Below are 25,655 nucleotides of genomic sequence, written 5' to 3' on the forward strand. Positions count from 1 at the left end.
GCTAAGGTTGTGATTGTCAAGTGATTTGCTGCGAAGGATGTCGTATGACGTCTTATAATTGGATTGGCACGACGAAACCCACCGATCCGTGCGGACTCAATTTGCGTAGAAGGTACACAAGCGCGTGTACATCGATTTGCCGTGATATCTTCGAGTCGATATTGCTTATCGAATTACACCTGGTAGGTTACCAGCAATATTGTGCGTTGTGTTCGAGTATCCTGATCTTGTCGAACCACGCCTCGGATAAAGCAGTTCAATTAGACTTCATAGGTGAATTCCGATTATCCGTAACTGCTCTACTAATTGCTGATGCTGAAATTAGCCCAATTATTTTATCTGAGTAGGCTGTACGTTGCGTGTTCGAACTCATGCAAATACCGCGGATATCAGAACACATACTAACTGGATATGTGGTGATCCATAAAGTAGGAACTGATCCATGTTGGACATTAGTAACCGTCCTCTTGATCGGGGAGTGCCAATCGATCCAAGGATAAAAGACAGCTAATTGCAAGAGGAACGTGCCTCTCTTTTTTCTCAGCGATTTATTACTTTCAGTTTCAATATTTCCTTTAAGTGGTTATCGAGTCTTTTTCACCAAGTGCCATGATTTCCCGTGGGTCGATGATTGAGTAGATTGAGGATAAGTGATGCAAAGCAGCCTGCCATGTTACTTGGCCGAAATGTATTTCGATTGCCTACGTGGAGCGTCGCGGTTTAATTCAAATGTCCAAGGCTCGTTATTGGTGCCGTGTTTGCAGAGTGGATAACGAATTTTTACCATGTACAGTAAAATTGTTGTTTTTTCAACATGTGTTCACTGATGATGATCTGTAATCGTAGATGTTTTTAATGATTCAAAAATTGGCGTCATCGCATCTTCCGAACTGAAAGTCATAATAAGTGGCGAATTCATATTGTGAGTTGGATTCTCGGCATTACAAACATCACAAACTCGACAAATTTCAACCAGCCGTAGGTACTTGCTTTATGTTAAAGTAATTTGGAATAATGTTATCAGTTTTCTCGTTATCTAATTACTGGATAATATACCAAATAATACTTGAGACTCAGGCTGTTAGTTTGGTTAGACAAACACTTGGTTTTATAAAGTACCTGTAATTTGCAGACTTGCTTCAATACTTATACTGTCAATTAATGAAAACGAATTATGAAATTTGTGATCGGTAGAAAATCGGAACGTCAAGCTTCCACAGATTTTTTATGAACGGCTTACTTCGCCAGAGGCTTGTGTTTATGGACGTGTGGTTGATGATCTAGAAGATGTTGAGCAGTTTCGCTTCTTTCGATGAAGATTGTGGTAGCAAGATCCAGGAATGAATTTTGTTATCAGTGTTTTCATTTAAATCGATAAAATTTTTTAAGTGAATCTCGTCATTCGCAATGAGAAGGTACGACTACCGTATTTGGAAAACTGTTTCGCGGTCTTTAACCAATCATTGCTCCGTCCCCGTCAGTCTGTTAGAAAAGAACTTTTATGATGCTCGACAATTTACGCCGTTCCACATTTGGGATAATACCTTTTTTTTTTTTTACTTGTGTTTATATTTAAATGAACAAATTTTGATTCTATAGAACGAATAATAACCAAAATCTTGATGCATGAAGTTTGTTTTTGTCTTTCTTACGTTGATAAAAACAAGTCTTGAAGTTTTCGGTGCACAGCATAAGGAGCAGGTAGCAGCACGTTGAAATAAAGAACTTTATGTCACAAAACTATTTTTCCTTTATTAGTTACGTGGAAGAAATGACAATTTGATATATAGAACCCAGACTCAAAATTCATGTTGACCAGTGTTATCGGCGTGTATATAATTCAACGCACTCTGACACTCAAAATCGTAGTACGTCAGTGAGTACGCGCTACTGGCACAGTGATACCTTGACATATATCAGCTCTGGCTCTTCAGCGACGGATCCAAAGTAATCCACATCCCTTATCCCTTGTCAGGAAGAAACGTAGAAGCCCCCGATCCCCGGGTTGAGATCCCCAACTTCATGGTCAAATTGTGACGCTCTTTGAAGACCCCGCGAGAGTCGCGTGATGGTCAACAACGTACGAAAGTTATATAAAATCGATCAAACAATACGCGAGTATCGATCTCATCAAGGTGTACAGAAAATAGATTTCGTTACCCCGGTGTTTGTTTTGTCTGCGGCACCGTATTTGCCAAACGGTGCTTAATCGATCCCGCAGTTTTCGGTACAACTACGAAATCACACTTGCATTATATTTGCAGTGGATGAATCTTGATACAAACTGCCAAAGATTATCGCAATGAGATCCATTTTGCAACTGCATCGAGTTTGAGACTTTTTCAAACGGGTTCAACGACGACGTTACTTTGTGGCACGGTAGAAGTTTGGTAGAAGGTGGCGAGACACTTCCAAATTATTCTCTTTATTTTCAAACGAGACAAATTATTCCGGTGAATAATTTCCATGGCTTAACTGCGAGAATTATTTATTCGATTTTCTCGTAAAGGCTACACAGTATATTTTGTCGTGATGAAATTGTACCTAATTGCATTTCGTTTAGGCATATCGTTGATCTCGATACGAATGTATAATTTAGCGCACAAGTCTGAGTTCGAATTCAAGTATGAACACCGTTTGCGTATTTTTCATCGTATCTATAAATTAATGCTAAACACTTACTTTTTCGCGTTGGCTGTGAAGTGTGAACGACATACCTCGTTATGTGTTCAATTCTTTAGCTTGAATTTTTACTTATAGAGGGGAGGAATAGTACGGTATACCCATAAATAAATAAATAACAGAAGAACGAGGAAAAGAAAAAAAAGTTTACACAAGGGAGCATTAACCTCTCATAATTAGTCAAACTATATCAAGGATCACACGATCTGTGATGATTCATTAGCATCTAAAAACAGACGACAAAATATTGATTACCTGCAAAAAAGTAGATTTATACAATGTTTATTTGTCTATACAACAGTTGGTGTTATTGAATATATCTGAAAACGTTTTGTAGGTCTGAAATCATTGCTAAAGAACTAATAATGCTTTCTAGAACGTATCGATGGACAGTAGCATTTGAAAAAGTATACTTTGTAACGATGGTGAGTAAAAATAACACTTATCTGCCTAGGTAAAATGAACTTACGTTTTTTTACACCGCTGTAGGAGAATAACGGAATATTAGAAGTAACCGGTGAAATGAAGGAAAAAGATTTCTTTTCCTTTTGCATGAGATACCAAAACCGCATCATGAGTCACAATAGCTCATAGGTTTCTCAAATGTTGAGATAGTAGAAATATGAAAGATTGTAACACCAAAAGCCTTTATGGAATAGGTACTTCAAAGAACAGTTCAGGAGGGTGTGTAAAGTAATAAAATCATAGAGGACGCGACAGTTTACGCAGGTTTACGGATAATCGCAGAAATTCAATCAATTTTCATCAAGTTTAACAAAATTTGCGATGTTTCATCAAGTACACACCTCCACCAGATTGATTGTTCAGCCAAATTTCAATCCAATTGCTCCAGGTATTTTTTAGAAAGTCGGAACGAAAAATCTTTTCTGTACAGATATACCTACAAATGTGTAAAAACAAGTTCAAAAACAAACCCGCGTGTGATACGAAACAGATTTTCAAGCAAAGAAAGTCATTACAAAGACAGTCGCAGGCACTTTGAAACTGATGCAAATTTTATACCATGCGAAAGCAACTCAAAGTAGGTGGCTGAGTAAGCAGATTAATTGTCAGGTTCTTGTCAATCGGCTAATTCAGCATGGGCAAAACTTTTTTGCCCATGAAATTGGCTACATATAGCCTGAAGGGAAGGTTTAAGACACAAAACAATTCGTGCAAACCCTAATCGGTCCGACCAGCTGCGTAATTGTTCACAGAATTTTATCGTTTCTCACCAGCGGGACGAATGCCTCAATCGCTTTAAATTTTTTCAAGAATCCAATCATTTGTTACAGGCGCACATGTCGGACAGCCAGCAGGTCTTCTTGAGGCACGTAAGCTTACGCACGAGTGGACTCTACAGATGTGAAGTGAGCGCAGAGGCGCCGAGCTTCACTTCTGTTCATGGCGACGGCCACATGGAAGTTATTTGTGAGTATAATAACCATTGGATGACATTGGATTTAACGACAATGAAATTCTCACGATCAATCAATCGCCAGTGAGCAAAGAGATGGGACTTTGGTGTTCTGCAAAACATAAACGCAGCTTCTCATTGGACTTTAACATGAGGTGAAGACTCCCTTTTCCGAGTACTTCGGTGGTCAACAGTAAAACTCTAGACCGAGGCCTTTGTTCCATTTGAATTTTTGAATTACGATTCAAAGCACCTAATCACCGGCATCGTAATACACTGGAAAAAATGCAACACCACATATTCGACTACTTGACGTTGAACCTTAACCAATTTAAATTCTGTAGTCTATGTTCTACAAGTGACTCTGTTTAGGTCGATCTAAGTGTTTCAATCTACAACATGACCTTTTCACACAAGAACATATCCAATTCACTAACAAACTGCTGGTATTCTTTTTTGGTGGTAGTATTTGTTCGTGATATACTCTTTTCCGAAGCACAATGATGGCTGTTGTATTGTAGAAGAATTTCCAAATAGACACTATAAAATTACCTATAAGAGTTTATTTACTTTATTTTTTATTTTTCTTTGTGTAGTTTTTTTTCAAATACTAGAGTAAAGTAGAGGCAGCTTCCACACTTAGATTCATTTCCCTGACAAACATTAGGAGTCAAAGCTTGGAACCAGGACTTTCTAACCTACATCTCAAGCTTGTGAAACGATATTTCCAATGAGCGCAACAATTTAGCATAGTTATATATGCATGTTGTCAAATATGTGCATTTCCTTGTTACAGCGCTCCCTCAAGAGGATCCGCAGATCACGGGGGAGGAAAAAGTCTATGCCAGTGGGGATATCCTGGCGCTAAATTGTACGAGTAGCAAATCCTTTCCACCAGCACGGCTCAAGTGGTTTATCAACGGCGTTCCGGTAATATTTTAGATCTATGCTGCATCACATTGCATTCTTTTTGAAATCTTTATTTGCTGTTTTCACTTTTCGTTAACCTTAATAGCATGGTGATCACTTTTGTCCGTTATGTATACAATTTTTATCCGAGATAATAATCTAAGATACATTCACCTCGTTTTTTATCTCATAGATCATGATGACACAAGTTGAAAATCATTTATCATCTTCGTCTACATAAATCTGCAATCGCAACTCATATTTTTTTCTTGTAAAGATAAGATGAACTGTTTACTGAAACATGGGCGACGCCATTGAAAGTCAATTTAGTACACCGAACAAAAAAAAAAAACATTGTTTCAGCAAAACATATTTGTGTTAGCTGGTGACGTAGAATAGTATATTATGTTACGATGAGTGTGAAATTCGCAATGTGAGCCGCAAAGGTGAGTGCTGAGTTTACGGTATTCTGTCCGAGATCTGAGAAGGAAAATTTGATCTGAAAAGCAGCGAAGGCGCCACTGACAGCGCGTAAAATTGGGGTAAAGTAACTTCTGCTGGGTTATACAGCGCGTAAAATCGAGTAACTCGAAAGGGCGCATGCGCCAAGTAAAGTCGTGGAGTGTAAAATTGACTGCGCGCATGCGCCAACGTTGTTTCACTGCACTATTCGGAAATAGGGTACTTTTTGCACGCTCGACAGGCTTCAAAAATCGACGCACCCAAACAGTAAATTTTTCATTTTTTCAACAAAAAGGTATTCGTGGCAAAAATGTATGTATCAACAATGTTTTTTTCTCTGTGATACGAAGAGTCTCTCGATTTTGTCGTTATCTGTTTGATTATCCAGATGAGAATGAGGTTAATATTATCTTTCATAGAAATAATTGCGAGATAAAATAATTTTGTTCGTATCCAGATGAAACTTCGCATGAACAATCTTGCCTTCATCTGAATAATAATACTTATCTTATACAATACCGGGGGTGAACTGGGAAAAGATGGAAGACGTGGTCGCGTAGAACGCGGGTAACAATACGGGTTTCCGTTTGTTGTCGCGGAAACCGTTATCGCGATGTTCGCCGATAAGCCCGCTTCGGCAGGGGGCGAGTAACACGAAGCGAACGGACACGTGGGTGCTCTGAAAACACCCTGTGTATCTATACGCGGATGTACGGAGGGTGCCGTTTTCCTGAGAATATTGGGACGTGATAAGGTCGACGATGCGGTTGAACCTGTCGATAAAATTGATCGAGCGCTCAGTGAACCACCGAGCTGCACACTTCCGATAAAATAGATTTTACAAGCAGCAAATCCTCTCCGCTCTCTCGCGCTATCTCCGATCCGCTCAGCTCTTCCTCAGCTACGAAAGTGAAGAGGATTGAACCGCGCCGCGGCGTAGAGAAACCTTTTATCGACCATTCTCGGTACCTCGCAATTTTTAATTCCCACACCTGTCTATCCCCATTACGTGTGTGTATAGACGGCTGCAATGGCCTTGGAAATGTATCAGTAGAACTGGATCAACTTGATATACCCGCTGGACTAGGAATATTCTAAAGGCGTTCGACTTGCCCCGATCTATGCATGCGTATTGAGACCACCAACTACCAAGCAACTTTTCAGGATAAGCGATTTGATTTTTCCAGAACCAGTATGTTATAGGATAATATTCATAATATTTATGACATAAATATCGATAATAGATTGTTCCAAATAACGTGAGTGAACCTGAATTGAACGATTTTGCACATGGTGTCCCAGAACCAAGTGCAGAAATTTAAGGGGGCACTAGAAAGTATCGAACTGAGTAAATTGAACAACAGAACACGTGATCACTCCAGTTGACTATATATGCTTGTCCGAGCGCTTTCAAATTTGAAAACATCAAACTAAAGTACTCTTAGTATCAAATTTAAGTTAAAGAAGAAACCAGTCGTTACAAGATTCGCTTAAAATCACGTTCTTCAGTTTTGACGCACAATTCACTTGTATGAAGTAGTGACTGACGCATCGAATCGATAATGTTATCCGTCTTTTTGTTCGGTTGCATCTCGCAAAAGCTGCTTTGGAGACCACATGTTCTATGGGACAATTTACTGAGCTGGGACACCGTGTATACAATAAATTGCATCCTCCGGTGAAGCTTCGCCTGCTATATTTCGAGCAGAGTTCGGAATGATGTATGTCCAATAGATATTTGGAACGCCGGAACGACTTTTGACCTACCGCTATCTGGCGAAGGATCTTAAACTAAGACGCACTTACCACGAAACGTCTTCGACTATCACCAAGCTGTTGAATATTGTTGATAATAGCAGCTTCATAAGATATATAACTGTAGTTTATACCTTCTATAGTCATCGGCAGATATTGCAGAAAATTCTGTTAAAATATAATAATAATCGGCTTAGCAGTTTTTTAGATCATTGATAACAAACACAAACGCTCTTTCTTTATAATGGTAGGGCAAGACATGCTAGTCTTCGCAACACCTGCACAGGAAACTTAAATTTGAGAAGCAGACGAATAGCGTAAGATAGCTTAAACGAAGTAGAAGGCTGATTGTGAGCCACACCCACGATCAGTAACGTCACTGACGCATAGCGGTGCGAAAAGTGATCGTGAAAAATTGCCATACTATGAAAAGTTATGTAGAAGGTTTCTTTTCCGCACCGTTTAAAAAAAGAGTATTTTACGCACGCTCTATAGACTCCGAAAATTGAACCTTCCAAGCAAGTATTGCAAATGATTGATTTCGAAAGTTCAGGTTCGTTTTTTGTTCTAGATCCTTTTCCTCTCCCGTAGTTGCTTCTTTGTAGTTTTCTGAATTTATCGGATTCAACGATGCTAAATTTTCTGCGCTGTCGTACCTATCTTGTGGTACTCCTACATTTTTCGGTCTTCTGTTTGTTTTTCTCGTTATTCAGCTTTTTTTTTCTTCAGCTCATTCATTTTCATCTGCTTCATCTTCATTATTCAAATTTATTCAAACTCGGTTTCTGGCTTTACTTCAATATTCTCATGCTCATCATTATGTTTAATCAATCCCTTAACGTCACTGCTGATCGTGACGTAGTCATTATTTTCTTTCAATATGCTTTCAATTTTTTTGCATATCCGTCGGAAATTAATTTTCCCACTTTTTCGCAAATATTTTTGATGTAATCTACTTTATTACAGAAGAAACCATTTCTTTGCGTACAATTCTAATTCTTATTTCATTTCTTCACTTGAAACTGTAACTCGAATAGTTGTTCTTTGAAAATTTTTTTCATCATTGTATTCAGGCCTCTTATACTCGTCTATGAGTTTATGTTTGACTAATTCTAAAGTGAGATCTTCCGAAGGTCTACTCTGTACAGCAATGATGGAAGTATTACGGGATTGAAGTAGATTACATAAGAAAATTTGCCACTGCTATTTCTACCTTCAAAGTTTTCCCGAATTCCGTCAGCTGATTATTCAAGTTTAACAACGTATTTCTGTGTTCCGCCATATCTCCTTCCTCCGATAATCTCAAATTACAAATCCTTTTCATCATGTAAACCTTATTGTCAAGTATTGCCTTTCGGCGCTAATGGCAGAATTATTATCAGCTGCTCGTAACAATACTTCGCTCGGAATGGATCCGACTCTATTTAATCAAAAGATGTTTTTCTTGTCGTACGCTGCATGCGACGTTCAAAAATAAATCCATGTAATTAAGTGCAAAAGAATGTAGCATCAAAGTTGAAAAACGCGTGTTCAATATTGCGTGCCAAATACATTATAGGCTTATATAATCTTTCATGTTGATTTAATATTCAGTATTTATTCATGAATAGCCTGCAAGCTCAAGATGTAAGACTTTATTATTTGTATTATATGCTAAGCCTACTTACGTCGGTGTCTTATGTCGTAACGATTCTAAATGTAAAGAAATTGTGTTGTTTGTTTGAATTATTATTTTTTTCGTTATTTCGAGAATAAAATAACACGACTTAGGAGTACTTTATTCTGGGAAACTCTGTACAGTTCGCATGAAACTTCTCAAACAGGACAACAGGTCAAGATGTAAAGTTGAACTCAATGGTATCAATAACTCTAACTTTGCCATCAGCTACTACTTTAATTGTGGAAACAAATAGAAGACTAATATCATGTACAAAACGTGGGCAAAGTTTTAAGTCGTAAGAAAGACCATCGGATTCAAGTCGCAAAAACCTGTCCTTTATGTCGTGAACTTGTCTGCGAATTCGATTTTCACATTTACACATTTTAGAGAACTAAACCAGTGAAAAGCTTAAACTTATTATATAAGAATGTTTGAATAGCGTTTGAAGTTCATGGGTCACCAGTGTAGCCCATTGATCTCTAAAGGATTAATTTACTATAGTTTGGAATGTTTTTATGAACTATTACTTGACAGTTTTCCGGCTTTAAGCCTAACATTGGCAACAAGATGTTTTCAGCTAATCAAATCATTCTCTTCACTATCGCTCTATTCAAGTGATGAATAGCCTGCAATTTGACATTTCTTCGTACGTCCATTTTTATTCGGTATTCTTCACTCCACTCCTCTGCATGTAGATGATTACATGAAAAGGGCTTGAAACGAGTGAATTACACAAGCGTTGCCGGCAAATTGCTGATGTTTCACCAAGCAGAACATGAGTAAAGCCAACCCCCTTTCCATCATCGCTCTAAACCGTGCATTCAAGCTTTCGCGTTTTGATCCGTAGTGACAAACGCACTCGGAGTGAAAAAGTAGCGTGTACCCTGAACTGAAGATAGTAGGTACTTGTTTTGAATGTAATAATGTTACACAGCCCGTTGAGTTTGATTGAAAATTGTTGACACAGATGAAAGCAAAATATACTATTGCTAATATAAGTCGAGATTTCGGTATTATGTGGGTATGAATACTCGTTTCGTCTATTCAAGTATCTTCAACTAAACTTTGAAGTCGACATTCCCCATTCTACCACATTTTCCCTAAATGCGTTTGCATGGAAGAAAAACGTCAAAGTCACAGAAGGGATTCTTAACAATGTGGTGTACCAGCCGTTAGTCTTCATTGTTTGAGAATATATCTCTTGGGATCATTAATCACGAGTATGTGTATTACCTAGCTCACCATCAGTTACCGAGTAAAAGAACCAATGTCGTTTAACCACATCAATCAATACATCGTCATTGACTTTGTTCATCCGTTATTCTAATCCTCAATGAAATTATGAACCGTCACGATCGTGTTACGTCTTTATTTGACGTTCGGGAAAAGGTGTCAAAATTTTTTTGTTCCATCATACAAACGACTGATGACGAGATCGCAGATTTTCAGCGTAGCCTTTCACCAGATGCGTCGCAGATGATTGACTACCACGCGGCTTGTCTTTTCGCCCATGAAAAAGTTGCACCTATACACTGACCGCGTCTGGTTCCCTCATTGCGCCCTCGGCTCGGGAGATTACAATTAACTTTCATCCAGCAGCGGGAGCGATGAGGGCTCTTTTCGTCTCGGCGTTTTTTGATCAGATCGATTCTGCGGGCCTTAATGAGGCGTGGATGCCTCGACTTCTTCCTTTCCTCCATTCTTTCTTATCCTGCATCCATCCTTACGCACGATAGAGGATAACTTCAGGAGCCACTTGTCGGGCCTTGTTCAGGGGTCGAAAATAGCTCAGCTGTCACCGTCGAATTTCTGAAGGAGCCCGGGTGGAGGACACGATTAAAATATGTCTCGGCGCTACTTAATAGCTAATCTTTTAACCGGTTCTGGAATTGATCCTGGGGAAATTATTACCAAAGCTGTTAGAAGAGTCTCGAGCTAATTGGCAAAAATTTTTACAGAATTATGGAACATTATTCTTAGCTGATCCGTACACACATGTATACACCATTTTCAAAATTAACCGGAGATCAAAGGACCCCGACGAAAATTGTCGATGCTAAGAATTTTCACCTTAATTTCCAAGGCGATTTAAGCTATCTCCTCGTAAGGCTGCTACGTGAACCCAAACTCGGTCTCTACGCGCTAATTGGGACTAAGCTTTGGTTCATCAACCATACCGGCACTTCCAGTGGTTCAGAATATTTCCGCCCTCTTCCCCATGGCTCGCACGCTTGTTGGAATAGACTCTTGGGGCCCCGTGATATAACCCGGTCTTCTTACTCCTAATGACGACAGGGGCGTGTCAGTTGGTAAATTCTTAAGCGAATTGAAAAGAGTCACTCGTCAACTTGAATCAGACGACGAAGATGACGAGGATGAAGACGAGGTGGGCTCAAACTGATTGCTGTGAGATTATTAAATATTCTGACGACGCTGCGTCTTATTAAACTCGGATTTGCTGCTGGAAATTTTTAAATAACACGACCCCCGGCCCCCTTTTATCTCGCCTCATTCCATACCCATAAGCGAAATTCTACGATTTTATTTCATTTGGTTTCATTTCACACGCTCATCTTCCCCGTATTCTATGTGTTGCCTTTATTTTACTTATCGATTTGCTTCTGCCTCGTCCGTGACCTTTTCCTGCCTTGAATTTATTCATTGGAAATTATTAAAAATCACGATGAATATTTCAGACAGCGATCATCGTGATCAGAGGCACTTCTCGAGTGCAGGAGAAAATGTCGTTCGAGTGATGAAGTGCTTTTTCATTTTACTGTTCTTAGCAAGATTAAAAATATATACTTTGTCTGTGGTATCAGAGTTTATAACCTTAGTAAAAATTATTGTAAAAAATTTTTCAAACTTTTTAAATCCTAAAAATTGTGATCAAATTTTTGCATCCATATAAGGCTAACATCCCAAATGAAATGGCTATTTTGTTCGATGCTCCAAAATTGTTTTTGAGAAACATTGATACAAGAAAGATCGTCACCAAACTGTTTCCTTGGTTCACAGAATCGATGCCTTCTTTCGACAAGTTATAGAGCCAAACATTTGAATTATCTCATCGATCGACTTTGGACCTTACAAGACTGCTTCGATCACCGAGTAAATCTCTCGAAAAACAGTGATTCGTTAATATCCGAGCAATTAACATAATCTTAAATTACTTACGAAATGAATGATCAAGTCTGGTTCCTCTGGTGAGTTTTTATCGTAAACTTATAAGTAAAAATCTAATTAAAAAAAAAAATTCCTTTCCCCATTTGTCAAAGCAAACTTCATACCGGTTCCCCGTAAATTTGTATTCAAGCATAGCGTGGGCCGTTAATCGTTCGCCTCTTCCACCCCTGCATAAGGCTGCAGCAAGGCACGCCGATGTAATTGAATTTTCGTTCGGGGCTCCTTATTTAATTACCATAAATCATATTACATCCAAATAATTCAACTGATCCCGGCTCCCCTCCCACTCGTTTTGCAGACGTCAATATCGTGGAATAACAAGGCTCGTTACGAACCGGCTCATTCTAACGTCAACCAGACACGCCAACTGGTGAGGGCTGAACCAGTCCTTCAGAGAATCTGGCGGTCGAGATTCAGATATTAGAGAGTTTAGACTCACCGGAACTCCATCCATAATCCGATTAGAAATTTTAACGGGCCAGTCTGATGTCCCAGCCCAGTACCTGATCCGGTTGAAATCAGAAGTGCCTTGTTAAGGCAGGATGATCAGGTTAATATCAGTCACGTATAAGTAGGGCATGCTTGATCTGGTCCTGAGCAGGCTCAGGTCAGGCAAACTCTACTACGGTACACCTGATCCAACCCTGACTAAGCCTGGCGCATATATTGCAAGTACCGCGAGCAGCCGCCAGGTGTCGTGAAAGTCCTTGGCGTTCTCATTAAAAAAGACTCGGATGAATTGTAACAAAGTGTGGCCATCCACTTGCAAAATCAATAAACCTGATCAACCGTTTCCCAATTCTGATCAGCTACCGCATTTATATGTTCTAATCGAATTCTGATCAACACCTGATCTGGGTCTGACCAACGTACTTGAATTCAGGTTAATCACGCATTCCAGAACGTGTTACGTTACATTTCTGCTCAGGCCCCGATCAGACGGTAAAGCAAGCCTGATCATGGCCTTATCTCTAAGCCTGATGAAAATCTCTACTTGGATAAACTCTTTGAAAGAAAAACTGAACTGAATAGAATTTTAGCTTTTGAATCGCGTGGATGTTACGGGTATGTGTATGCGGGTACTGACGGGAAATGAAATGGAATCAGTTTTTGAAAGTTCAAACATCTTCGTCTCGCGTAGGAGATGGACGTGTGGGCGGTCTCAAAGAAATTCAAGTGAGCGCGGCTTGACGGATAGTTGCTTTTCAGGGGATCTTTGCTCGACGTAGAATGATGCCGGTCCGAGCCTCGGGATTCCCAGAACCACGGTCAGGTCCGACAATCCCAACTTGAACGTCAAGAGACTGCAAAGACGCGGTCGGCTGCCTTCTAGAGTTTCCTTTATTTTCAATCATACTATAGAATTCAACCTTTCACATTTTCCTCTCAAAGTTTACTAGTCGTACCCACTTTTCACATCACTCGCAATCAAAATTTAAACGTCTCCAGGCTTCTTGGTCATACGGAGTATGAACGATTCTTTGAATATCGAATGGCAGAGCAACTTGACTTTTATCTTTGAGAAATGTTATTTACATCGTAAAGTCGCATTCCGTTCCGTCTCTTATACCTAACTTGAAGTTATTTGAGTATTATGTACCAAAGAAGTGAGTTTAAAATTGGACAATTGCATAAGGTCTTCATTGATCAAGACATCGCAATACCGTTCAGAAATTCTTCCCGTGAAATCACATTGTTAATAATGTTCCAATTGTAGAATGACAATTTTGTTTCGAAATTACCATCATTAGTTCTTGTTGCAAATTCGTAAACTTTATTGAATAAATAACAGTGATGGGTGAATTTTCATTTGTCAGCTGATTCAGGCGCCATTCACGAGTGATGTTAAGCCGATTTCCAGAATTTTGCCCTCCCCCCCCCCGTCCTTTCGCATCGTCAATTTCACTTTAACGTTCGAAAATATGAGAACCGTCTGTATTTGAAAAAGGACCTTCATTACAATTGCAGTATTCAAATGAATAAAAATATGAAATAATTAACTCATGCGTCACGATGTTTAATGTATATTGCACATAATTCGGAATAAAACGAGATTCTCGGAGTCATACGTGTAGGGCTTATGCAAACTAGTTTTTGTATTTGCAGTGTGATTGAGTCAATAAACAATGACCTAATTTGCTAAATTCCGAAGGTTAATAGAATTAAATTGAGCTGATTCTTGAATTAATTGAGAATTGCGTCAGACAGAACGAATTGAAACGTCGTTCACTGATTTCTCATTTCGAAATTAAGATAAGTTACACGTGCGAGTAGCACGCATAACGTGACATCACGCTAGGCCAGACCCTTCAACCCTTGAAGTCACAATTTGTCATGCGACCAATCCTCCCACTCACTTGTGGGTGTGACATCATTGGTGAATTTCAGTAGAAGGTTATAATAATCATGCATCAGTTATTACGACAAGATTTAATCCCGAAATATTTAGTGAAGGAAGAAAAAAAAAATAAAAATTTCTGCTAAAAAATGCAATATATTTCAGTGGATTATTGTACTTGATATTAATCCTTCACATCAAGAGTTAACCAATTTCAAGTGAATGTGCAAAAAATGAAAAGATTTTTTTTTGAATATGCCTGTGGAAAAGAGGGAAAAAACTGATTCATTCTCCGTAAAAGATTTGAAGCGAGAATCTTCGGCTTAATACACGTTAAGTCTCTGCGGCTAAAATTGAGTTCTTGGTAAACGCAAATTTTCGTGGCTGAGTAAAGGCCGCGACATAATTGATAGGAAAACTCTTGATCTTCCATAGCGAACCGAGCAATGAGTAGGCAGATTTCGAGTCTTTAGAAGCGGATAAGATTTTAGTACAACGTTTGGGGTTAGCAAGAGTCTGGCAGAAGTTCCGGTTGAACTTTGGTAAATTTAGCGTCAAAGTTTTATCCGTATCGGATAAACCCGTGCGGTGAACTTTCTCAAACATTCCTTAAACTATTTCGACGGTAAATTTCCCGCCAATATTGCTTATTAGCTGTATCGGACGCCGCGCTGGGCCCGCCTGACTATTTTGGAAAATTTGATTCCTCCTCCCTCGGCTCAGAGCTCGCGATAGTAACTTGGGATAAAATCCCTCCACACCCACTCACCGACCTACTACAGAATTAAACTTTTTTTTTCCCGCATTTTTCGCCAACTCTGCGCACCGCTTCCATTATTATACATTCCCACGCGGAAAATTGCTTCCCTCGCTTATTCTTGCCGAGTCAATTAATTTTAAACGCCCCTGGATTCTCAAGAATTTATACCGATGAATGTCATCATCTCGAGTTAACAGTTTATTCGAAAGAAAATTCATTTTACCCATAACGCATTTTCTACATTATAGAAAATCATACTTCACGCCGATGTAATTTAACTTCCAATCTGAAATCAGCTTTCCGACAATACCGAATATCCAAGATCATAATCGGAAGTCGAATAGCAATCCGACTCGAGATATACGAATCGAGGTGTGCAAATGCGCGAATATACAGATACATCTCGAGGAGAGAGAGGATGAGAGAGATTCGAGTAAAATCGCAAGCAGAGCTTGAAATTAATGATATCCTTAACTGGGTTCCAGGGTTCGTTTGATACTCTGATTTCCTTGCAGTAATGTAGAAAGCTTAAAAACATCTAACGGCAGGATAAAGACGAAATAAAATGATGAACGAGATGAAAAAAATAAATAAATAAATAAATAAAAATACATCAGGCTAAGTGCGTTACCGACGAAACCAGAAATTAATATTTCTCAGTATTTTGCTAATTGCTCCATCTCATTATTCCTTAATTTTTTCTCATTTCACTCAGTCTCTATTTGCGTGGGATTATTGCCGGCAGATTTCACGCTCGAGATTCACTGATCCGATATTTCATTTCAATAGCTTCGCTCTAGCAAATGAATAATCGCGTATCTATATAGTTGGGAAATATCCTCATGGCGTCGGAGCCCATAACCTAGTTTTGTACTCATTCAAATCGTCGCTTTTTAAGTCTCATACCACCAATATCGCATTCAATCATTACACATAACAAATAATATACTTGTTCAAGCAAACCGCACGCAAAAGAACTCGTTTTTCGAACAGGGCATTTCTTTCTGGTGCAGTTTATCCTCATGGACTTTGAATCCAAATCTAATCGCGATGAGACGCAACATAATTGTTCCAGATTTATAACATCGTTAGTCAAGATTGAGTCAAAATCCAGAGAAGCCGCAGATATTTTGAAAAATTATTCTGAAATTCAAAACCATTATTTTTTGTCGTTTAATTTTTTTGTTATTCTTTCTCCCGATTGTGTTATCAAGCCATGACTTTGCTAAATTTAATTCGCGGTTAGTAATTTGAACGCAAGTTCTGCACAATTCTACTTCGGTAACAAAGTTTGAATCTTTGATTCATTTTTCTTTAGAATATTCTAAATTTTTAATTGAGTGCGGATGTTTTATTTCTACCCTCGAGTTGCTGGACTGTGAAATGTCTTTCGGTAAACTCTTGCCTATATTTTGACCGGTAAACTAATAACAGGAAAGTTTCGACCTCGGACAAACTTGTAAATTAAAGTCAGGGCTGAAGTAGAAACACAGCGAAAGTCTACCCGTCGTACTTTCCGCGCCTATGCGCAGTAAGTTATGTTCTGACTTATAACCTTCTGCTGCTCGACTGCGTAGGCGTCACGTTTGGATAGTTATAATTGACTTAATTAACACCATACACACTCGTAAATACACCCAGAGATGCTGATTAAACTTCCGGTGAAAAGGTACGAGAAGATAATTAGTACTACTTTCAACAGATATAAAAACACGTAAGAACCGAAGAAGTTGAACACTTGCAGTTGTGAAAAACAGTGCGAGACATCATCGCGCACTTACAGACTGTCGAAAATGACTGGAAATTTTTTTCTCTCTAACCAACTCCTTTACGAAACTGATTTGAACTTGGTATATTTACGTAAACTCTGTGCAACTCCTTTTTGTCCAGTTAACGAAAATCACAAATTGAAACAACTTTGAGTAAAATTAAAATTCTCTACAAATTAGAATCACTTTCCAATAAATACGCCCTACAGTAATACTAGCACACGGTACGAAATTGAAATGTTCGTTTAGCTCGAAGAGATAAGCACCGGGGACCAAGTTGATTTCAATTCGAATTGAAAACAGCGGAAATGTGGGGGAAATGAGCAGAACATTAATTTCCTGTATGCAGCTGCCGGCTGCTAGGCCGAAAGGCGTTTTCACTTAAATTTTGGAATTTGAATGCATCGCTGCTACACGTGTAGTTGTAGTTGTCCAAGCAAGGTTAGTCGGTCATCTATGCATGGGGATCCATGGAGAAGGGAGTAGGAAAAAATTGGTCACAATTTCGCCGTCTAACATTCCTTTCTATCGATATTATCAATTTCTGAAATTCATCAATCAGCCCAAAACTACCCTACGCAATTCGTTCAATTTCTCTAATTTCTCTTTATCGCCATTTCCTGTATTTTTCAGGCACGCTCGGACTACGAGGCGCTGATACAACAGCACGGTTTGGTTTCGTCCGTGTCGGGTCTTCGTCTGGAAGTTGGACCGCATCACCTCACGGAGGGAAAAATAAACGTGAGGTAATATTCCAATCGGTTAAATCTGACCCTCGGAAATATAAAAGTACGTAGCGGCGAGGGAAAATGAACTTTGTTTGCCAATTTATCGCACTGGGAAAAGTGGATGATAAATAATTATATCTGAAAATTGAAACTGTCTGATTCACCTTGCCTCGTGATTGAAAATAACAGAGAACTTTTCGTACTGATATACAAAGTAAACCTGAATTATGACACAGTGAAATGCGCAGAAATGAACAGGTTCTTTTCCTTTGTAAAGTGTAGACAATTACTGCGCATCCCTCGGTAAATTTTCTACAATGAATTAATTTTCCGCGGTACTCGAGCCTGTGATAACGTAATATCTTGAAGCAAACTAACATTGATTTTTCTATCATCTCCTTTTTACTTCCCTGTTATAAAGGTGTGAGGCAACAGTGCAATCAAGTCGTCCAATCAAGGAGCCGCTGATTGATTATCGAAAGGCGCAAGTATTCGGTAAGTTTTAATGAAAAATTAAACCTACCATCCAATAAAGAAACATATATTTGTATACTTCAATGAAACATTTACGACTTTCAAGATTTATGGTAGATCCAAAAACAAACTTATTCCTCTTGATGGCAAAGTTATGTAGGACATAGTTATACTTTATTTGATAAAGAAGTGGGAATAAAATTTTGATTTTAAAACGGATGCAAAGATCGTTTTTTTGTTGTTTTTTTTCGGTTTTGTTTTACTGAATGAGTACTTTGGCTAGTAATTTCGTAAATACGTATCACTGATTCACAGTATATTGGTACAAGATGCAGCATTACTTGTTCAATGGTTGCGTAAAATTGACGTTGCTTTGACAGAAAAAAAAATACCGCCACCAGATAATCGAATAACGAATAAAAAAGTTCCACCGAACTTTGCTCTCAAAAAGATCGTTAGGATGCTACGGCTTGTTAAGTACCAATTTAGCAAAAAACGAACTTTGTTTCGGTATAAAAATAAAACGTAAAAAACAATCTCTACGTAATCGAATTAGGAAGTAAAAAAACCTTCACAACTTTCCTCTCAGAATGGTTATGCACTAATTACTGCTTGCCAAAAGTTCATTTTTACAGATGCAGAAGTCTTGAATATCGTTCAACATTTTTATGATCATAATTTGATCACATTTACCGTAAATTCATATGATTATCAGAGCAATATCGCGGAATGCATCCAGCCTATATCATTTTCTCATTAACGTACACCGATGGAATGCACTTTATTCGCAGCTTATAAGGTGTATCTAAGCTTTGGCTGTGTATGTTTATGTATATATTGTTTATACGGGTTGTTCACAGCCCAGTGTGTACGTTATACAGTTTACGGCTTAATCAAAATCAAGAGACTCTAGTTGCACGGTGAAATTTATTCATGACATTTGGTTAAATTTATTCACGGCTCTGGAGCCGTCGGCGTATATACCAGCCGGTCTTTGCCCGAATGCGCTGATGTTCATAACGCTGGGCTAAATAAGTAGCTGAACCCACCCGGTCCCAAAAAGTTGCTATAATTACCCGCTCGTGTCAGTTTTTGAATCAGCAACTTCTGAATATTACTCCTTAAACTGATGCCGAAATTGTGAAATAGCCGCCACGCGCACTGGCTGCAATATCGATTTTTACGAGGGGGAGTTAACTTGTTGAAATCGCCATTCACTTTGGAAAGAACTCACTTTAGAATCGCTTGAAATTAGTTGAAACGATAGAAGATGATAATGTAATTGCGTGAAATGACACGTGTATTCGCTTTGATAAAATCGCAAATCACTTTGGAAAACAGTCATCGTTTGTTATCACTTGAAATCACTTGAAATCGTATGAAATCGTATGAAATCGAATGAAAGTGCTTGATATGGCATAAAATTACACACGTATTCACTTGTCGAACTCGCAAATCAGTTTACAGAACAGTCACTGCTTGAAATTACTTGAAACCACTTGAAATCATATGAAATCACTTGAAATCGTGTGAAATCGCTTGATATCGCATTAAATCGGACGTGCATTCGCTTATTGAAATCGCAAATCACTTCGGAAAACAGTCATCATTCGATATCACTTAAAATCAGTTGGAACCGCTTGAAATTATTTGATATCGCATGAAATCGTGTGAAATCGCTTGATGTCACTTGAAATCATTGACATCATTACAATCGCTTGTCACCCAATTTACGATAATTTGATTCCCCCCTCGCTCTTTTATCTTTTTCTGAAATTTTCGTTTCCATCCTCCATGTCAACGTCAAATAATAATTATATTAAAAAATTTCGTGATAGATTATTATCTGAATCATCGCTGGCGGATCATGATAAAGTGTAACGGACGTTTGATTTCCTCTAATTGTTGTTACTATTGTTTGTAACGGCACTAGTAGGTACGACCGCGGGTGTGATTTACGAACAAATTCCGACCCTCCGTGACCATATTTCTCAATTCTAACTTGTTCTTTATTGCGCCAGTGAACTGTACGTACGCTTATAATAAGACAATCTGCCACTGGGTCTAATTTAAGAAGCAATTAGGCACAGCGTATACATTTACCATAGACAATACGATTGAAGAGAACCGCCGGCCGAGAATCGGAGCATACTGAAACGGGAGAACACCCTGCTCACCCAAGGGTTAATTAATGTTACAAATTCTCCGAGAAATTTCAATATGTCCACGTTACAGGCTAACTAGCTACGTATACTGTATTATATGACTGTCTACACCCAGTGCTAGCGGCTATACTCATTCCCTCGATGCCAAAAAGAAGAAACTACTTTTTATCGTTACTTGTACCCAACAAAAACGGATCAAATGCATTGCAATACAGTGTTTTTTTAATATTTCTTATTAGGTTTATAACAACAAAAATATGTTGTAACAAAAGATTGTGGAATATCTCCATCAGCAGTACCTAGTTGAACAAATAGCTTCATTACATCTGGGAAAATTATAACGTCGTTGTTTTGTAACAGGTTTGAAAGTGAATAATGACTGCGTTTTTTGAGATTTGTTGAGATTCGATCGTCATTATTCGTTGTTCGTTTTTTTGTCTCTTCACTCGTCATCTGTTACGATTTGGTGACCACATTACTGTCGCGAATTATGCGATCAATGATTGTTAATGTTTCACAATCTAGCTTACAATTTGCGCGTAATCGATGATCTGCTCTTTTAGTTGCATCAATAACGAAGGTATAGCTGAAACTGGGCCACTCATTAACTACAGGATGTAACACTGTGTTAATTTATGTTAGTAAATCCGTGCATGAATTTTGAAACAGTACGGCCTAAATCTATTGATTATGCATGATTGTTTAAAAATAACGATACCAATTCTTTCGGTGAAATTGACATAATTTCGGGAAACTCGTCACTGTGAGAACAGCAATCATTGAGAAAATCTTTATTGAATACCTTTTCTGTCTGCTTTCATAATTCCAGTATTGTTCATTTTTGCATTTTCAAAGAATTTTTCATAGCTTACAAATATTATAATTTGACAAATCCTGAATTACGTACGACTATCTTGTAATGAAATAAACGATTAGTAACGATTGTTGGCAAATGAACCTCATTCATGTCGAACAAGTTCACGAGTCATTGATCTTTCTACTGAATCATTTTTCCATTTTTCTGTTCATTTTTCCTCTGTTATCCTCATTGGGGCGACAAATAAAGTGAAAATTTTATACAAACGCTAGATCGCCTGATTCGCAGGACAACGATTTGAAGACCTTTAAACATCATTTTTTATAATTCCACCTTGGGCGAATCATACCGTTCCGATCATAAAATGCAAATGAAATTGGAATGATGTTTGACGCTGTAATTGTTCGGGCGTATACATAACGAGTCCTTGCAGAAAAACATAAATCGTCTCCATTCTACCAGGATGAATCTGATGGGGAAGCTGCGAAGCATTCTCATTGGGTACAAACGTGTTCAACGTTTCCGTAACTTCGTCTCCCAGCTATGTGGCTGCGCTCACGTACACGTAACGAACTTTCATTCCACTTTTCACCCATTATATTGGCCTCTCCTCGTCCACACAAAGATCTCCCATTGTTCCGAATTACCTCGAAAAGTTGAACAGCAATACCATTCGAGGCGCCCCATCCTTCATTCGGACCGTTGGAGAGGCCCAACAGCTTTTGTATAAATAATTCTTCGAATTCACCACTGTATACAAAATTTTCTTTTCTTTTCCATTTTTCTCTTGGTATTTATATTTTCTCAGTTCATTTATTCCGAGATGAGAGAATCGTCTATTCAAAGCAGGGAATAAATTTGTCTGCAATTACTTGGAAACGAGTTGTTGAAATGCGATTACGTATTGTCTACTCAAACCTCGTCTAATCCGATCAAATTTCAAGTCGACTTCTCATAAAACTTTTTTTATACGGGTGTTGTCAGTTTCTGAATAAAAACACGTTGGGCAGAATGGAAATGTTTGTATAAATCGAATACGTTATTTTATTTTACAGTTCAGGGCAGCGCGTATCTCCCGAGGCCATGCTTGATGTTGCTGGTTGGATTTTTGACGGTCACTCGGCTACTTGCGCTTTCGTAAATTCGGAATGCGAGTACGGTGAGGAAGAACATGAAGAAGAAAAAATTCGTGACTAAAGACAATCAGAGCAGCTGCGAAAAATCTAAGTGGATAATCATAGAGCTGCGGTCAGGTTAATATATCAATAATTATATGTATATATATATATATATAAAACATATATATACGAAGTGTACAGAAAGTACGTGTGCAATGTGGATAGTTGAATCGTCATATCAGTTTTGTAATTAATTATAGTTGACGGTATTCCTGTTCGATCTAAACGAAGAGTAAACGTCGTGCTTTTCCTGAATTATACGAGGCTTGACTTGGCAGAGAAGCTTGAATACGAAAATTTCTACCATGAATTCGGTAGGATAATTTATCCGAATTTGTTCAAATACTTCCGTAAAACGTGTTTTGTATTGTTGTAGGTTATAATCTTATAACCGGACTGAACATGATAAAGCTTTTTGACAAAACAAAGCTGTGAAATACAGGTAAGGAAATAAGTGGACGAGTTGTGATGATTTTTTATGTCTTGAAATTTTTGTCACAACAATGCTTGAAAAAAACGACAGACACTGTAAAAAAAGAAATTGTAGTAATAATACTTTGGTTGATCGTCTTACGTGGCTTTGTGATATATCTGCGCTAGACATTTAATGAAATAAACATATCTTCGAAATCATGTATACCGCGAATGAAACCAATTGTGTGTATGTACATACATGTATATTCTGTAGTGATATTATTGAGGGTGAAATCAGCGCACACGTACTGCATAGATAAATAAATAAATATATTACATATATAATATTCATAAGCGAGGAGAATAATCTGCGACACATGCTAACCGTAAAACGCTGTACAACGTTAAGCCTAAAACAAGCTCTGTACCTACTCACAGGATGTAAGAATAGGGGCTTTTTTTTTTTTTTTTTTTTTAGGAGCCCCGAGCATCGAAAAAGCGCCTTTGCTTTCTTTTTTTGCGTGACGATTTCACCTTAAGCCTGAAAATATGAATGTCGTGGATTTAGTATTTGTTGAATCGTTGATACAAGCCACCGAAAGAGACAATGTTGAAAAAGATTGTATGTTGTGTTACGTCCATCCACGCTTGTGATACACGCTATCTTTTCGAGCACCTGTGAAGAAAAGTTTCATTCGAAAAGCAACAAAGATACCACTAACAGCGCGTTAATTTAGGGTCGGATATGTTACGCTCAATGACGCAGTGCGTAAAATTGAGTTGATCGAAAGTGCGAATGCGTACGAAGAGTAGGCGCTAGTGTGTAAAATTGAGCATGTCGATGGTGCGCATGCGCCAACGTCGTTTTACCGCGCTGTTCAGAAACGGGATACTTTACGCACGCTCCACGGGCTGCGAAAATAAAAACTTCCAAGCAGGTGTTGAAAAATCATATACAGACACGTCTCGAGAACAAAGTTGTACTTGTATTTGACGTACTGCGGAAAGATAAGGCGAACAACAAAAGAGAGATGACGGGACCTCTTGAAAGGGAAGTTTTTCTAAGGAATTCATTTCATCAAACGCAAAAGCGTTATATTGATATGATAATAGAATGAAACGTAATTAGAAATAGATACATAACGAATGAAACAAACTAACGAATAACTCTGATCGCCCATTGGTTCTCATTCCGAAAGAGCTGCAGCTATACACCATAGACACGCATATTTATGTATACCTATCCCTGCGTTAAAGTAGTTAGATCCTTCAATAAATATGGAATTGTACATGTATATATATATGATATGTATGGTGCATATAATATACATATATGTATGCAATATATACTTATGTGTACGGCCTAATGTATATAATTCGCAAGTTTAGTAATAAATCAATATTTCATTACAGCTGCAATGTTCGCAGATCAATTGACCAAACTTCACCCGAATCCGAACAATATTCAGTAAGCAGGACGATAGTCAAAGGCGGTATTAATATTTCAAGGTAACTGCTAAATAAAGACGTTTTTCTTTCGATCTTTCAGATATTCCGCAGGATTGATTTTACGTTCGTAACTTTCAAAAGCAGAATCTTAACTGTGTTGAAAATTATGGGAATATATATTTAGACGATAAAATAAGAAATTAAAAATTACTTTCCTCCAACAGAGAACCCTGAGTGTATTTTGAAATGGTCTAATTTCAATCAAGACACTTCTCATTCTTTCGTATTATTTAAAAAAAAAAAAAAAAAATTATGCCGCAGCCAATTTCACGATATTAAAAGACATCGGAAACCAGCGAATGAACAAACCGATGAATTAGTACAAGTTGTCGTGAATGGGATCAGCGATTTTCAATAACGTCGACCAGCGTGCATATCTCGTCGTTCAAAGTCATTAGGCATAAATCAATAATGCCCACTCGGGTAGAATCACGAGACGCTGAATATCTTCGGAAATGAACGATTGGCAGGAGATAAAGTTAAATGAATAATTGGTGGATCCCTAATATTTGCGTACCAGGCAGCGCTTCGACGCTGTATAAATCCGAAAGCCCAGCGTTACCTTGTCGGTAAAGAAGATATCCGATACTTCTTATCGGCTGGAAAGAATTTCATTTCCACTGTTTCAGAAATCGGGTGGAAAGTTCCAATCCGTGACAGGTTTTTTTCGCCGTTTTTAATGTTTCAGGGAAGTCCCATGAACGTATTCAGTCTCCTGACGTCTTCGATGGAATAGAAGAAGTTGGAGTTTGAACGGAAGAACAAAACTGGCCGGTCCACAATTCGACGTAATAATTTTATCTTGGCAACTGATCACCACCAGTCGGGCTTCTGTTCTTAATTCCTGCGGTATTCGTCACGCGAGGGGTTCACAGTAATTCAATTAATTTCATGAATTATGAAACTTATAGGGGTTGCGTGACACTGATTTAAGCAAATACGAACCTGATGCAAGCTCTGAATTATTGATTGCAACAACTCGACTAAAAATAACATCAGCACACGTTATAATATTCGGGCTCCAACCGCTGAGTTTAGATTAAAAAAAACCCCCGCGGCAAAAACATTCCCCGCTTATAATTGGTTATCTCGTTCTTCAAAATGTTTTTAGAAATACAAGCACTGTGCGTATCACATGATTTAAAATTCGTTGATTCGCCTCTCTGTTACATATTTTCGGTAATTAGAAAACCACGACCAAAATTAAAATATTACGTAAAGTTTGTAGATCCACGTATTTTGATACCTGAAGCGAAGCAGAAATGGTGCACTTTTGTAACACTCGTCCCTTAGATCGGCCCTTAAAACGCTAAAATGGTCACCACAAGATATGAATACAGAAGGCTCACGAAGAGGGACGAAAGATTTTGCAAAATCACTCGTGCCAAAGTGTTGAAGTAAGATTTACTCGTAAGTCGTCAATGGAGCTATG

General features: G+C 38.3%; 1 protein-coding gene across 18 annotated transcripts in view; it reads left to right on the forward strand.

The window, feature by feature from the left end:
* LOC124213101 (uncharacterized) overlaps positions 1-23,061 on the forward strand; it is a 106,089-nt gene extending 83,028 nt beyond the window's left edge. For 16 of the 18 annotated variants that reach the window (XM_046613991.1, XM_046614000.1, XM_046613992.1 and 13 more), the window contains 5 exons: positions 3,978-4,113; positions 4,896-5,029; positions 17,572-17,684; positions 18,088-18,161; positions 22,178-23,061. In XM_046613991.1, the coding sequence (XP_046469947.1) occupies positions 3,978-4,113; positions 4,896-5,029; positions 17,572-17,684; positions 18,088-18,161; positions 22,178-22,263 (543 nt within the window). In that variant the 3' untranslated portion in view covers positions 22,264-23,061. The remainder of the gene's footprint in view (positions 1-3,977; positions 4,114-4,895; positions 5,030-17,571; positions 17,685-18,087; positions 18,162-22,177) is intronic. The other 2 variants (XR_006881816.2, XR_011176299.1) reach the window with 2 other exon arrangements.
* Positions 23,062-25,655: the final 2,594 nt, after the last annotated feature.

Source organism: Neodiprion pinetum, chromosome 2 (genome assembly GCF_021155775.2).
Source record: "Neodiprion pinetum isolate iyNeoPine1 chromosome 2, iyNeoPine1.2, whole genome shotgun sequence".
Lineage (NCBI taxonomy): Eukaryota > Metazoa > Arthropoda > Insecta > Hymenoptera > Diprionidae > Neodiprion > Neodiprion pinetum.